The sequence below is a fragment of the Mesocricetus auratus genome, unplaced genomic scaffold, assembly GCF_017639785.1.
Source record: "Mesocricetus auratus isolate SY011 unplaced genomic scaffold, BCM_Maur_2.0 Super-Scaffold_100025, whole genome shotgun sequence".
Classification (NCBI taxonomy): Eukaryota; Metazoa; Chordata; class Mammalia; order Rodentia; family Cricetidae; genus Mesocricetus; species Mesocricetus auratus.
Genome location: NW_024429206.1, coordinates 20,598,880 through 20,615,000, shown reverse-complemented (window position 1 = coordinate 20,615,000; position 16,121 = coordinate 20,598,880). Strand labels below are relative to the sequence as shown.

General features: G+C 47.4%; 2 protein-coding genes across 4 annotated transcripts in view; one reads left to right on the top strand and one right to left on the bottom strand.

The window, feature by feature from the left end:
* LOC101841209 (S-adenosyl-L-methionine-dependent tRNA 4-demethylwyosine synthase TYW1) overlaps positions 1–6,892 on the bottom strand; it is an 83,537-nt gene extending 76,645 nt beyond the window's left edge. For all 3 annotated transcript variants that reach the window (XM_013120718.3, XM_013120720.3, XM_013120719.3), the window contains exons 1-4: positions 6,719–6,892; positions 5,215–5,345; positions 3,650–3,772; positions 655–756 (exon numbers count right to left, since the gene is read on the bottom strand). In XM_013120718.3, the coding sequence (XP_012976172.1) occupies positions 655–756; positions 3,650–3,772; positions 5,215–5,345; positions 6,719–6,722 (360 nt within the window). In that variant the 5' untranslated portion in view covers positions 6,723–6,892. The remainder of the gene's footprint in view (positions 1–654; positions 757–3,649; positions 3,773–5,214; positions 5,346–6,718) is intronic.
* A 1,723-nt stretch (positions 6,893–8,615) lies between these two features.
* Sbds (SBDS ribosome maturation factor) lies at positions 8,616–15,577 on the top strand. The gene is made up of 5 exons (XM_040731474.1): positions 8,616–8,913; positions 10,110–10,239; positions 12,619–12,819; positions 13,051–13,215; positions 14,866–15,577. Exons 1-5 carry the CDS (start codon positions 8,786–8,788, stop codon positions 14,992–14,994), a joined length of 753 nt encoding a protein of 250 aa, XP_040587408.1. The 5' UTR covers positions 8,616–8,785; the 3' UTR covers positions 14,995–15,577.
* The last annotated feature ends 544 nt before the right edge of the window (positions 15,578–16,121 follow it).

The window sequence follows — 16,121 nt, the reverse complement described above, 5'->3', positions numbered from 1 at the left end:
GTACATGGTGCACTTACAATTAGGCAAACACTGATATTCAAAAAAAGACATACTAAATCTATAAAAAATAATAATAATACACAATGTATCCATTATCTAAGTGAAGTTCATTTCTTAAATGTTGGCATTGGAGCTGAGCACAGCGGTACACCAGAAATCACAGCACTCTCAGGAGGCAGAGGCAATAGAACTGCTCCGTTTGAGGTCAAGCCAGGGCCACAGGGCAAGAACTCAACTCAAAAAACAAATCGAAGTTCCTGTGTCATAGTGGAAAAGTTTCCAGTTGAAACAATTCATCATGAAAATTCAAATCGTTCTGGAGAGTCTAATAACCCCACAGCACAGGTGATCAATTAAATTTGAATTTTAAAGTTTTATTTTAACTGTGTGTATGTGTGTGGCTATGTGCACATAAATACAGGTCCCCAACGAGGCTAGAAGAGGGCATCACATTCCCTGGATCTGAATGAGGCTAGAAGAGGGCATCACATTCCCTGGATCTGGGATTATGGGCCGCTGTGAGCTATCCAAGGCGGGTTCTGGGAACTGAACCTAGATTCTCTTCAGAAGCCACATGAGTTCTTAACTGCTGAGCCACCTCTGAATCTCCAAATGTGAGTTTTAATTGAAGGGAAAAATAAGACAGTTACCAACCTCTCCTATCAGGTTGTCGTCTGGGTCATATTCCTTCAAATTTATAATGGCCACAGGCAGGTCCAGAGAGGTGACTGCTTTGGCAAGAGTCACTGCAAATCCCTTAAAAGAGGGGGGGGGGAAATTAAAAACAAATAACTCTTCAGTGTGCCAAATAAGGAAAACTGCTCCAGCTGGCAAGAGGGCATGGCGCCCCCTTGTGGTGGATGCTTCTGCAGCAACTGTGTCCTGAGCGTTCATCATCATGAACAGGGTATTCTTACAAAGATGAGACACTGAGTCGTATTTCCAATCTATAAAGGTGTGCACGGGGATGAATCCACACTTACTTCAGTTCTTTGCCAATAAGAACAGAAAAATTGTAAAGAGAGTGGGAAACAGAGAGGCTGGGTCTGGTGAGATGACTTCATGCATAAAAGGCACTGGCTTGATAGGTTGAACCCCTGGGACAAACATGGTGGAAAGATAAGACCAACTCCCACGGCTATTCTGACCTATGTGCACACGCATGGGTCTAGGGAGGAAGAACTCTGTGATAAACATAATAGCCTGGCAACTCAGGTGTGGCCCGGCCTACAGATTGCACGGAGGTCACCGGGCTACTAACCACACCCATTCCCAGCCTTCTGGGTGGCAAACAGGTCCCACATTCACTCCTTTGAAGAGGTAAGTCCTGCGTGTTTAACATTCCTGGTGCTTATCTGTGAGCACGAGGACCCCCTGGGTTGTGGAACAGAATATTTATTTAACTACGTAGACATGTGTTGCACTTGTTTGTGTTGCTGAATAATTCTTTAACTTTGTAAAGACGTGTTGCTGTTTCACCTTGCCTGCCTAGGGCACCTGATTGGCCTAATACAAAACTGAATGGCCAATAGCTAAGCAGAGGAGGGATGGGTGGGGCTGGCAGGAAAAGAGAAAAGGGGCCCAGCCAGCCGGACACACAGGAAGCAGGAAATCAGGATGGACAGTGTGTGGATGAGGTGCACGAGCCTGGGAGCAGCACACAGATTAACAAAAATGGGCTACTAAAGTAAAAAAAAAAAAGCTAACTAAAAACAAGCCCAAGGTAAGGCCACATGCTCATAACTAATAGTAAGTCTCCAGGTGATGATTTGGGAGCCTGCTATGCTGGTGACCTCTACAAAGGTTGTCCTTTGGCTATTACAGGTACACAGCTGCACAGGAACATAGCTGGGGGGCGGGGCATGGGAAGCTAGGTGACAGACAGGAAGAAGCCCTGGAGGCCACATCTTGTCTGACAGAACCCAGGGAGGCTACAGCACAAGGGGGAGGGAGGAAACAGACAAGCCCGGAAGGCAGGGTCCAGGTGGCACCTGCCCTCCACCTGTCAGCTCTCTAAAAGCCCAGGAACCAAATGCTTGAGGAATGCTAACATTTCCGGCAGGTTTGCACACTCGAGAAAAACACCCTCCTCTGCTTAGCAGTCCCAGACAGGGCCCCCTATGCCCCCTAACTGTCGCAATGGGCACTTCACTGACTGGGCACTGGCTGTGCCGGCCACGCTTCTGCACAACATTACACGGAGCCAACAAGACGGACAGAGCCCTGGTCCTGAAGCTGCTTCTGGCTTACCAGATGGATGGACAAGAGTCAGTAGAAGAGCACCATGGAAGAAAACACACTCAGGTGAGTGGACAGAGTACGGGCCGGGGCCAGGGGAGCATGCCTACTCTACACACAGCCCAAGTGCATGTACACAACGGTGAGCAGGCCACCCTTGCTACTCGAAAACCTCTGAACTCACTATCCTGCCAGTGACATGACTCACTAGAGGGGGCCCTTAGATGGCTTCAGGGTAGAGACTGGTAGCCAGAAAAACCAACCATGTGACTAGAGTTTACCAGTGACCACCAATTAAAAGAAGCCATTAAAACCCCATTATGTGATTAATATGTCAAGATAAGGCATAAGAATTACTCAGCAAAGGTCAGTCTCTGGTACATAGAGTTTGAGGTCAGCCTGGCATCATGGAAAGCTTGTCTGAAAAACAAAACAAAACAAAACTACCTTAAGGTCCTGAATGGGGCCACTGGGATAGATGGCTCAGTGAGTAAGGGCACTTACTGCCAAACCTGGGACGGAAGCCCCACCCCCAACCCACATGGTAGGAGACAACTGACTCCTGCTACTTGTTCTTCTGGCACCTACATGTGTGCCTACATACATGCCCATACACACATCAAAATAAACAGTTTTTAAACTGAAATAACAGTATTATTCTGAACGGGCCACTTGAGAATGTCTCAAAACAAAACAGCTATTTTGTATAATATCCACAAGAGGGCAGTAGAACTCTCTTTAGCCCCCCCCCTTTTGTTTTGTTTTGTTTTGTTCTATTGGGTTTGTTTTTTAATGATTCATTCTCATTGATCAGTCTTTTCCTAGAAAGCTCTCAATAGTTGTGACCTTCATTCCAGGGAGGCAAGAGACACGAGGACCCAAGAAGAGAAGCCGCTGACTCTGGTCCATCTCCAGCGGGACTCTGCAACCTTCCCTGATTACATTGAATAGACGTGTGAACTTGCCAGAGATGGGACCCATCCCTAACACCACCACCATGATCCACCTTTTTCTAGCAGGCACACCAGGGAAGCTATAAATGCAGCCCACCAAAAGAAAAGAATCACAAACTTCCCTCATTGCCAGTGTTTGGTAATTTTCCTACCTCATAGCGAGGTTCTCACATAAGGTTACAATGTCATGGCACAATGTCCCAGGGTTGGATGTGCTTGAAGTCCACGTCCTATTCCCACAGGTAGAACCTCCATCCTCCAGAGGCAGACAAGGGCTTCGGGTTCCTCCGAGCCCAGGACCGACAGACACTGGGCCCAACAGAAGGAAACCATCCAGAAAGGAACAAAGGGAGTAGGATAGGACTGGAAGACTGACGAAGCTCACTGCTAAGGGTTTCTGGAATCTTCTTTAAAGGCTGAGAAACCAAAGGAAGAGGCATTGTACAAAGCCCTCTCACCTTGGCGGTGCCGGTCTGCGATCCATAGAAAATCTTCACTCCAGACACGTGTGTCTGCTTCTTCTGAAGGGGAAGAGAGCTGTCGGGAGCCCCTGGGACACTTTTTTCCTGAGAGCGAATGACCTGGAAGATAAACAAGAGGGTGTTGGACCACTTGGTACTAGAGTTACAGGCAGCTGTAAGTCACATGACATGGGTGCTGGCTTGGGTCCTCTGCAAGAGGTATACATGTTGGTAACTGCAGAGCTACTGCTCTAGCCCACAGCCAGCTTCTTATGTGGGCCCTGGGGACTGAAACTCAGGTTGTCAGGTTTGCACGTCAAGTGCTTTGACCAGCTGAGCCAGCTCGACAGCCCATTTGCCAAATACTTTCCATTCTTCAGCTTAATCCTGAAAACCACCAGGATACGGAGGGCAAACTGTACATTTTTATGTTCTAGCCTCTAGTGGGTATAAGGAAAGATTATCCTAGTCCCTGAAGGATGCAAAACACCTTTATTTTTCTCTCCTTTAGTTATATTTGTTTGCTTGCTTATTGTTTTGTTTATTTATTGTTTTGGTTTGACTTTTTTGAGACAGGGTCTCTCTATATAGCCCTGGCTGTCCTGGAACTCAGTCTGTAAACCAGGCTGGCCTCAAATTCACAGAGATCACCTGTGTCTGCCTCCCAGGTGCTAGGATTAAAGGCATGTACTACCACACCCAGCTGTTTATCTTTGTAGGTCAAATTCCTTTATAAAAATCTTCTTGATTCTGGCTTAGTCTATTATAATAGACTTTAAAATCTTAAGAGGAAAAAAAATCAAGGCATTAAAAAAATCTAGACAGAGGGACTGGAGAAATGGCTCAGAGGTTAAGAGCACTGACTGCGCTTCCGGAGGTCCTGAGTTCAATTCCCAGCAACCACATGGTGGCTCACAACCATCTATAATGAGATCTGGTGCCCTCCTCTGACTGGCATGCAGACAGAACACTGTGTACATAGTAATAAATAAAATCTTTTTAAAAAGATGGGAGTATGGGAGGTGAGGAGGGAGGGGAAACTGGCTGGGATGTAAAATAAATTAATTAAATTTCTTAAAAAATTTAGATGAACAAAAAGGAGATTTGATGTTTCTGTGAGCATTAGGCATGGCGATGCATGCTGGCAATCTTAGCATTCAGGAGGTAGAGGCAGGAGGACTGCCCAGACTTCAAGGCTAGTTGGCTACATAATGTGTAGCAGGCCAGTCAGGAATACATAACAACTCTGTCTCACAAGCTGGATGGGAAGATGGGCAAAGGCCCTGTGGCCAGGCCTGATGACCTGAGATCAATCTCTGGAACTCGCATGATAGAAGGAAAGAACCAACTGCAAGCATATACTCCACTTGCAGAGGACCCCAGATTTGGTTCCCAACACCTATAATTCAGCTACTCTAACTCCTACTCCAGAAGATCCAGCGCCCTCTCCTGGCCTCCACAGGTACTGCACTCATGAGCATATGCCCACACATAAGCACCTAACTTTTTAAAAACTGTTTCAAAGGGAGAGGTACAAAGAAAAAAAAAACTTCCCCAATTACCTGCTTCTTAATGACAACCTGGACACAGATCCAAAGGGTGATTCCCAGAGCACAGCCCAGATAGATGTAGAACCTATTCATCCATAGCAACAGCAAAGGTGAAGAAAAGTCCCACACATCCAGAGGAGGACCTGAGTTTAAAACAACACACAGATGTAACAATGCATGCAGCCACACGCAAAGACGCCCAATGATGTTTTACAATTTAAAACCAGCCTGGCAGTGGTGGCACACGCCTTTAATCCCGATACTCGGGAGGCAGAGACAGGTCGATCTCTACGAGTTCAAGACCAGGCTGGTCTACAGAGAGAGTACCTGGACAGCCAAGGCTACACAGAGAAACGCTGTCTTGGAAAATACAAAATAAAGAAGCAATTAAAAGCAAACTTCATGTTCAACAATCTGAGAAATTTCGATGGCTGATTTATTTTTGGCTGAAACAAGATATCATTATGAAGACCAGGCCACCCTCAAACTTACAACAATCCTTCTGTCTCACTATCCAAACAGTGCCATGCCTGCCCCTGATTGTTTGTTGTATGAGACAGGATCTCTCTAGCTCTGGCTATCCTAGAACTCATTTATGAAGACCAGGTTGGTCTCAAACTTACAGAAATCCACCTGCTTCTGCCTTCCAAGTGTTGGGACTGTAGGCATGTGTCTCAATGTCCAGTCCCCCGATTTTTTTTAATGTTTTTTCTTTTTACTTCTAGTTACGTATAGGCGTGTGTATCTGCATATGTTCATGTGCACACATGCATATGTGCAATGAGCCCCGGAGACCAGAGGCATATAGAATAGACCCCTTGAAGCTGGAGTCACAGTTGGTTGTGGGTGCTAGGAACTAATCCCCGGTCCTCTAGAAAAGTGGTAAGTGTTCTTAACCTCTGAGCCATCTCTTCAGCCCACACCTAACTCTTTTTAAATTTGAGGCTTGCCTTAAACACTGAAGCTAAAGAAATTTCAAAGGGCTTGAAACCTGAAATTTAGGGTTTACAGGTACTATTCAACAGACCCAGAAGTCTCTATATATGTATAAGGAAGGAGTCTTTTTTTTTTTCCCCCTTTCTGGGGTTAGTGACTGCCCCCCCCCCACGTGCAATTCATTAGACTGAGGCAAGAGGTCCAGGATAAATTTGGAGGTTAGCTTGGGCCACATGCCGGGTTCCAGGCCAGTTTAGGCTATGTGACAGCTTCCTAAGCCCCCTGGGAAGTAAATTCCCGGTCAGCCTCAACCACGTTCTGAGTGCCAAGCCGGTTGCTACACAAATGCGTGCCAGACCTAGGCTACATGGTGAGTCCCAGTCTCCTGAGAGACACAATAAGTGTCGCTGGGATACAAAACAAGACCCTTTCTGAAGAAAAGCAAAAATATAATGAAACGACAAAGAGAAAAAAATATAACCAAAGAGTAAAATATCGAGGGCAACAACCTACGCCCCCAGCGTGAGGAGGGAAGCTGTTTCCTCCTGCCCGCCCGAGACCCTGGCCAGCCCGGCCTCACCCATCCTCCGCGGAGCCCAAGCCCCACAGGCCGCCAGCAAACGCAGAAAGCGCGGGCCGGCGAGCAGAAAGACCGGGTTCACAGAACTAAGGCAGCCATGCCGTCCGCAGGCCCGATCGCATTGGCCACAGAGCACAGAGCGCCCAGGAGACGGCGGAGCGGGCGGAAGCTCAAAGCTCCCCTCTGATTGGCTTAGATGAGGAAGGGGCGGGACCAGAGAGAAGCCCGGCTCGTAACGCTGGGAAAGATATTGGAGCGCTTCCTGTACTTCTCGGATTGGCTCAGAGTAGAAAGGGGCGGGCCTGCGGGTAGCTCAGTCCAGAGCGGGAGGCGCGCTTCCTGCTCCCCTCGGTTTGACTCTAAGAAGTGGAGAGGGCAGGGCGCAGTCAAGTTACTCCCAAGAAATGAATGACTGCCTGGTGTGGCGATGCAGACCGTTAATCTTAGCACTCAGGAGGCTGAGGCAGGCGGATCTCGGTGAGTTCACAGTTCGAGGCCAGTCTGTTCTACGTAGTGGATTCCAGGACACAACATAGGTCAGGGCTATGTGATGGACAGCGCAGTAAGACGGGCCTGTGATTTCAGAGCTCTTGAGGCTGAGGCAGGAGGATCACGAGATTCGGGATAGCTACTCTTTGGAGCAAGAGTCCCTGGCTGGCCTGTAACTTGCTATGTGCAGCAAACTGGCTTTGAATTTACAAAGCGATTAGTGCATATGCCACTCCGCCGGGCCAAAAGAATTGTAAAATGAGAAAGAACGAGGAATCTCGCCGGGCGGCGTTGGTGGCGTGCGTCTTTGATCCCAGCACTCGGGAGGCAGAGGCAGGTGGATCTCTGTGAGTTGGAGACCAGCCTGGTCCACAAGAGCTATTTTCCAGGGCAGCCTCCAAAGCCACAGAGAAACCCTGTCTCGAAGAAAAAAAGAAAACACAGACTAAAGGCTGCCAGGCGTAGGAGGAGCACATTTCTTCTAACCCCAACATTTTGAGAGACTGAGGCCGGAAGATGGCCCGTGAGTTAGAGACCAGTCTGGGCTACATAGGGAGCCTTTGTTTCAAAATATAACAGACAGAGAGAGAGAGAGAGAGAGAGAGAGAGAGAGAGAGAGAGAGAGGGAGGGAGGGAGGGAGGGAGGGAGGGAGGGAGGGAGGGAGGGAGGGAGGGAGGGAGGCAGGCAGGGAGGGAGGGAGGGAGAGAGAGAGAGAGAGAGCGAGAGAGAGAGAGACATTGGCTGTCGTCGTATGCAGTTCAGGTGTGGATTCGTTTGAGTCTAAACTGTATCAAATCGACTGTGGCGGGCACTGTTTAGATGGGGAACGCAGAACGCGACGTGAATATTGGGTGGCACTGACGCCTTGGGGAAAATGTGTCTGGGAGTGTCTGCTAAGGGTGTGTTCTTAAGTATTTAAGGCCAAAACCATACCACGGTGTGCTTTGACCAGGGTGATGGATGGAACAGGGTCTCAATAGCCCAGGCTGTTCTCGAGCTCCCTGTGGAGGCGAGGATGACCCTGAACCCCTGGTACCCTATCTATACCTGCAAAATTCTGGGATTACAGGCGAAGGCCATCACACACCTGGTGGTTCGAAATAATAAAATCCAAAGAGGGAGGATAAAACAAGAATGCGAACAGGTTGATAATTATTGAAAACAAGACGACGGACGCTCGTGACACTTTTTTTCCCTCCTTTCCCACTAAAATTCTGCTTAAAAGGTTAAAATGAATGCAGCTCCTGAATTCTGAAGAACTGTTGAACGGCTCAACTCGAACACCGTGATTCCACTGGGTCAGTGAGCATTACTCACCAGCCACTAGGAGCTGCGGGCGCGCACGTGAATGACGTCATCGGAGCCCGCCTCCCTTTGAGGGCGTGAAAGCCTCACCGCGCAGGCTTCTTAGCCTTCGCCCGGCAAGTGCACCGCCTGACGCAGGCGCAGTAGCGCAGTCGGGTGCGCAGTGCCAGCTACCCTAGCGTAGCGAAGAGCCTAGCACCCCTGGAGTTCGCGCGCCGCGGGGTCGTTACAGCCGAGCACTTGGGGAGCCCGAAGGTCTGGGAGCAGCCGCCATGTCGATCTTCACCCCCACCAACCAGATCAGGCTGACCAATGTGGCCGTGGTGCGGATGAAGCGGGCAGGGAAGCGCTTCGAAATCGCCTGCTATAAAAACAAGGTCGTCGGCTGGCGGAGTGGCGTGTGAGTGATCCTGTGCCCAGAGTCCAGGGAACCGGCCACCCCGAGGCCCGGCCTCCCTAACCGCGACCCCTGACACCAATGGGTACCTTATAGGCCTGGTTTGCTTGATTCCAACTGGGTTCTGGCTTGGGATTTTGTTGATATCAAAAACTCCCAACTAGAAACTCCATCATAGCTAGGCCTGGTGGCCTAGGCCTGTAATCCCAGCGTTCAGGAGAGTGAGGCAGGAGGATTGCTGCGAGTTCCCGACCTGGAACGAATGTGTGTGATTCTGTCTCGAGAAACAAAACAAAGCTGCAGCCAAGAAGCCCCGAATTGGGGGGGGGGACAGAGTGAGGGAGGCTTCTTTTTTATATAGTTTTTTTGTTTGTTTTTTGTTTTTGTTTTGTTTTTTCGAGGTAGGGTTTCTCTGTGGCTTTGGAGGCTGTCCTGGAACTAGATTTTGTAGACCAGGCTGGTCTCGAACTCTCTAAGATACCCCTGCCTCTGCCTGCGGAGTGCTGGGATTAAAGGCGTGCGCCACCAACGCCCGTCCACGGAGGCTTCTTGCATAAGTGATTAAGACGGGAATCCGATAGTCCAAATACTCTCACAAAGAAAAGAAACTTACTGTGGTCATTTTCCTGGGATAGTAAACGAGAAGCTAATCCTAGAATTACTGAACTTTGAACAGGAGAAGTCACATATACCCCTCAGACTCTCCAGTGTTATCGAAGTGCATAGCTCTTCACTACTGCCATCTAGGGGCAGATTCTCCAAGATGGAAGCCTTCAGCACCACACCCTGTGTTTCCTTACATAACACGATGACGTGTTTTTTTTTTCTGGGCTTTTTTTTTTTACCGTCTGTGATTAAGTGGAAGAATACAGATCCTGTCCCGAGTTTGAGATTCTTCCTGCACAGGTAGTCCCCTGGGGTGGGGGGGAGGGAGAGAGAGAGTGTTCAGTTTCTCTTTTTTGGTTTTGGTTATTTGAGACAAGGGTTTCAAGTAGCACAGAACGCACTATATAGCTGGAGCTGTCCTTGAACTCCCAGCTTTCCTGCCTCCACCTCCTAAATGCTGGGATTGTAGATGAGCACACCACACCCAGTTTTCAGCACTTGCCCTGTATCTTGTTGCCATCTTGTATTTAAATGTGAATGGATTTCCAGCTGTCCAGTGAATTCACATGGAACTTTCTCTTTTCCCTTTCAAGGGAAAAAGACCTTGATGAAGTTCTGCAGACCCACTCAGTGTTTGTAAATGTTTCCAAAGGTCAGGTTGCCAAGAAGGAAGACCTCATCAGTGCATTTGGGACAGATGACCAGACTGAAATCTGTAAGCAGGTAGGTTCTGCCAGCTGCAGCATAACACATTCCCATGTTCATGGACAGCATCAGGGCCTCTGTTCTTCTCGATGAGTTTTTACTGTTTTAGCATTTTTTTTTTATGTTGTTGGAAGATTCGGGAGGTTTGTACAGTGTTTTGTTTTTTGAGACAGGGTCTCACTATGTAGCCCAAGCTGACATCAGACTCAATAGCCATGCTGGCCTGGAACTTCTGATCCCCCTGCATCATGCGACCTCACCCAATGGCAATATAACATGTGGGGGTTTGGGGTGGAGAGTATCACTAGCTCTAGCTCATTGTGTAGACCAAGCTGACCTCAAAGTCACAGTGATCCACCTGCCTCTTGAGTGCTAGAATTAAAGATGTGCACCGCCATGCCCAGCTGTTTGGTTTTTTTAAGACAGGGTTTCTCTGTATTGTTTTGGAGGCTGTCCTGGAACTCACTCTGTAGACCAGGCTGGCCTTGAACTCACAGAAATCCACCTGCCTCTGCTTCCCGAGTGCTGGGATTAAAGGCGTGCACCACCACCACCACCACCACCACCACCTGGCTCCAGCTGTTTTGTTTTGGTTTTCGATGTGTATGTATCAACAAGCAAATGTGCACATTTGTGCAAGGTGCCTACAGAGACCAGAAAACAGCATTAGATCCCCTGGACCTGGAATTACAAGTGTTTGTGAGCCCCCTGGTGTGGGTGCTGGGAATTGAACTCCAATCCTCAAGAGCAGCAAGCACTCCACTGTGCCTTCTCTCCAGCCTCTCCAGTATCACGTTAACTCAGATTTTCAATTTCCTTATGCTGCATTAATCCCAAGAAATACCAATCACAGTATTAGTAGGAGTGTACTTACTATGCATACACAGCTTTATTAAAATAGCATGAACAAAGAGGAATGAGAAGTTGAAATAGCTGTATTGTAACGGGTGGCAGTTCAACATCCAGGTTGGAGAGAATGGTGGAAAGGGCCTCTTCATAGGCAAAAGGGGTGTGTGTACCCCAGCTTCTCAAGTCCTCTGGCCTTTTTCGGGATGGTGAGGGTTACCCCACTTAAGGGGAAGTGTGCAGTCTGGTCCTCTTCAAGCAGGTCAGAGGTCTGACAATGTAGAAGAGGGCTGGGAAAGAATGTCCCCTTTCTGGATAGGCATCCTGGAATGCACAGCACTGCTGTGTGCCTTCACAGCCTCCTGGTCCTTGTCGTAGGGAAAGGTGGTTGTTTTGTCTGAGGGGCCCTTTAGTCTTCAGTGGCTTCCCTGTAAGTACTGGTGGTGTTGAGAGGTCTCTGGCAATTCTAGGTAGACTGGTGGGGCACTGACACTTGCAGCTTCCGTCCCAACCCTTGACACTGGACCCCAGCTTCAGCCCTCCCTTAGGAGCACACGATTGCCACAAAGAGCCACTAGTCGTCCTGGAGTATCCAGACTCCTAGACTTGTTTTTATGTGATCACTGTTTTTGTTTTTGGAGACATAAAGGGAACTAGGTCCAGCTTCTGGATTTCCTCCGCCCTTGGATTTTTTTAAATCAAACTTTAGAAATTAAATTTTCCAATAAGTCAGCTCTTTAACCTCACTGGGCTTCCTATCCCCCATCCCAGACTCACAATGCAGCTCTTGCTGGCCTGAAATTTGCTGTGCTCGCCAGGCTGCCCTCAGACTCACAGAGATCTGCTTGCGCTGCCTCCTGAGTTTGTTTTGTGGTGGTGGTTCTGAGGATTAAACCCAGGGCCTTTTTTTTTTCTCCTTATGCCATGCCTCTACAACAGTGGTCTCAGCCTTTCTAATGCATTGATCCTTTAATACAGTTCCTCGTGTTGTGACCCCCCAACCATAAAACTATTTCATTGCTACATCTAAACTCTTAATTTTGCTACTGTTAAGAATTGTAATGTAAGCCAGGTTGTGGTAGCCCATACCTTTAATCCCAGCACTCAAGAGGCAGAGGCAGGCGGATCTCTGAGTTCAAGGCCAGCCTGGTCTGCAAAGCAAGTTCCAGGACAGCCTCCACAACCACAGAGAAGCCCCGTCTCGGAAAAAAATAAAATCCTGTGCTGGATGTAGGCAGCACATGGTTTGGCATGAGCAGCTGCCGAGGACAAAACTTCATTTCTTCTAGCTAATTCTGTGCAGTAGAAAAAGAGCTAAAACTGATGGGGATCTTCTTTTTTTTTTTTTTTTAACATTTATTTATTGTGTATACAGTCTTCTGCCTGCATGCCAGTGGAGGGCAACAGATCTCATTCAAGGTGGTTATGAGCCACCATGTGGTTACTGGGAATTGAACTCAGGACCTCTGGAAGAACAATCAGTGCTCTTAACCGCTGAGCCATTTCTCCAGTCCCCCTGATGGGGATCTTCTATATGTTCTGTCGTTTTAGATTCTGACTAAAGGAGAAGTTCAAGTGTCGGATAAAGAACGGCACTCACAGCTGGAGCAGATGTTTAGGGATATTGCAACCATTGTGGCAGACAAGTGCGTGAACCCAGAAACAAAAAGACCCTACACGGTTATCCTCATTGAGAGAGCCATGAAAGACATCCACTACTCAGTCAAGCCCAACAAGAGCACAAAGCAGCAGGTGAGTGAACATTCCCAGCTTTTGACAGTGCTTTCTTCCAAAACAGACAATTCTCTTGTTTCCATTTCACAAAATGAGACATTATCTCATTTCTCTAGGTTTTTCTAAGGTTGCTTGTGTAGCCATGAAGCCATTGGCACAATGTAGCTGTGTGTAAACTTTGTTCATGTCCAACATACGAGTTAGTGCAGCACAAAACTGTAACAAGCACTCCCCATTGTGTCTTGAAAGGCTTTGGAAGTGATAAAGCAGTTAAAAGAGAAGATGCAGATAGAGCGTGCCCACATGCGATTGCGCTTCATCCTGCCAGTCAATGAAGGCAAGAAGCTGAAGGAAAAGCTGAAGCCACTTATGAAGGTCGTGGAGAGTGAGGACTACAGCCAGCAGCTGGAGATAGTAAGATGGTGGTGGGGGGGAGCCAGTGGTGCAGCCTGGGCCCAAGATTACAATGTTGACGTTATTCTTGGCTTCATTCCACCAGAATAGCTTATTTTCTGATTAAATACTGTATTTCTTACTTTTGCACAGCTGTGACCCAAACACTTGAGAGAACAGAATAAGGCAGTAAAGTTTGTTTTGGCTCAGTCTGAGGGGGTTCAGTCCATGACGGTGAACAGGGAGGAGGAGAGGGAGTGTGGGGGAATAAGAGCCCAGGTGTACCTTATAGACAGGTCCCCAGAGAGCCACACCTCATCGCCTCAAGTTTCCAGAATTGGAAAATTAGTATCACCAGCTGGGGATGAAACTTTGAACACATGAGCCCGTTGGGGATGTTTCATATTGAAATCATGTAACTATATTAAGAAGTTGTAGGCTAGGGGCTGGAGAGATGGCTCAGCAGTTAAGAGCACTGACTGTTCTTCCAGAGGTCCTGAGTTCAATTCCTGGCAACCACATGGTGGCTCACAACCACCTTGAATGAGATCTGGTACCCTCTGCTGGCATGCAGGCAGAAGGCTATATACACAATAAATAAATAAAATATTTAAAAAAAAAAGTTGTAGGCTAAACTAACATGTGAAGTTATAAATAGGACACTGCATAGACAATTAAGCACACACAAGATTGTATTTGCTTCTTAGGTTATTCATAATAGAGTTATGTTGGTTGTGTTTGTTTTCTTTTAAATAATAAGATCCATTTTACACTGAGCCTTCTGTTATGGGACAACTAATAGAGTGGAGCCATGTGGTGTACATTTGTCATCCCAGCACTCTGGAGGCAGAGGCAGGAGAATCAGAGTTCAGGGTCACCTAAAGCTGCACAGTAAACTTGACACTACACGTTACCATCTTCCTTTTTACCAGAACATGCTTTAAGCATTAGCAATGAGAGGATTTGTTGCTGGGTCGTGGGTGGTTACTCAAGAGAGAAACAGTGTACCAGCACTGTGAACATCTGAACTTTTCAGAACCCACCAGTCCTTCTCAGTACAGGTAGAGGTGACTGTCACTGACTATAGGGGTCTGATACAGTTCTCAACCTTCGTAATACTGCAGGGCTTTAAATAGTTTGTCATGCTGTGGTGACCCCCTCCACCATAACATGTCTCCATTGCCACTTCATAACTAGCTTTGCTCTGTTATGCATCATAATGTTAAGTATCTGCTTTCCAGTGGTCTTAGGTGACCCCAGGGGTCACGACCCACAGGTTGAGAACTGTTAGTCTAGATTTCAGCCTGCAGAGGACCATAGCCTGCTACAACCCCTCTAGTTTAGAGCTGGGGAACCTGGGGATGCCTTTCCTGGGAGGGAGGTGCTAGGGATTGAACCCAGGGTCTGCATTCTAGGCTGATGCTGGCTCTTGCTGTGAGCTGCAGCACTGGCCAGGTGAGTCTTCAGACAGGAGTGACTGACTTTTCCTAAGGCCAACAACAGATGCTTACCATCAAGGCTGAACACCAGGCCCAGCCTGCTGCCCTGGCCTCCACTATGTGAGCAACACGTTGAACACAGCCACAGATCTGCTCTGAGCACAAAAGCTGACTTTAACTTGTGCTGCTGTTGTCTATCCTCCCTTGGTAAACAGCTACATCATCATTGCAGGTATGTCTGGTCGACCCTGGCTGCTTCAGAGAAATCGATGAGCTAATAAAAAAGGAAACCAAAGGCAAAGGTTCTCTGGAAGTGCTCAGTCTGAAAGACGTGGAGGAAGGAGATGAGAAATTCGAATGACACTCCAGCTCCTCAGCTGGAACACGACAGAGGACATTGGCTCCCAGCAGCAGCAGTTTGTTTTTGTGGCCTGCCAAAAGCCCCGCGCAAGCAACGGGCCACTTTCTCATCTTGTGTTAAACATTGACCTACGTACTAGGTGTTTTGTTGTAAATTGGGGTTTCCAGCAAAAATGACAAACCCAAAATACAGTGTCCAGAACAGCTCTTCACTGCTGTCTATGCCTTTCTAGTCCCACAGGAAAGATCAGACGGTGGGCAAGAAGGCAGACTTAGTAAGTGATTAAGTCGTTGGAGAGGGGTCTGTGTAACAAGAGGAGCATCTGCTGGGATGAAGATGTGCTTTTGCATAATGAAGTCCAGGGCTGGGGTGTGAGTTTGGAGAAGACTTCCTGATTCCTACATATAGACGTATAATGACTAGGGAAAATATGAATTTAATTTTCAACAAACATGGCACCAAAACTGACTTAGATTATTCTTGGTAAAATATATAATTATAGTCATTTAATACTAATTCTAAAAAGTTTATATGTTAGTATAGCTAAAATTATACATAATCAATAAAACTTATTTTTAATTAAGCTCTGGCTTGCCTTTCTAGACAGCTTCCTTTTTGTTGTGGTTTTTGTATTAGGTACTTTATTTGCTGATGTGATGAAATGCCTCAAAAGGACATGCTAAGAAGGAAAGGTTTTACTTTAGCTCAGTTTGAGGAGTCACAGCAGAGAAGGCCTGGTGGCAGAATCATGAGGTCGTTACATCTGCAGTCAGAAAGCAGAGAAAGAAGAATTCAGATGCTCAGCTCAAGTTTTATTCAGTCCAGGACCCCAACTGATAGACAGAAACCCAATCTAGAGACTCTCACAGACGTAACCAGGTTTGGTCCCTTGGTAATTCTAGATCCTGACAAGTTGACAGTTTTAACCATGGCAATTTGGAGTTTGTTTTTGGTTTGGTTCTTTAATCCCAGTACTTGGAAGGCAGAGTCAGGCAGATCTGAGCTCAAGGCCAACCTGGTTTACAGAATGAACTCGGGGCTGGACAGATGGCCCAATGGTAGGAGCACTAACTACTTTTATGGAGGACCCAGGTCCAGTTCCAGGGTTACCTTCACACAGACAAAAC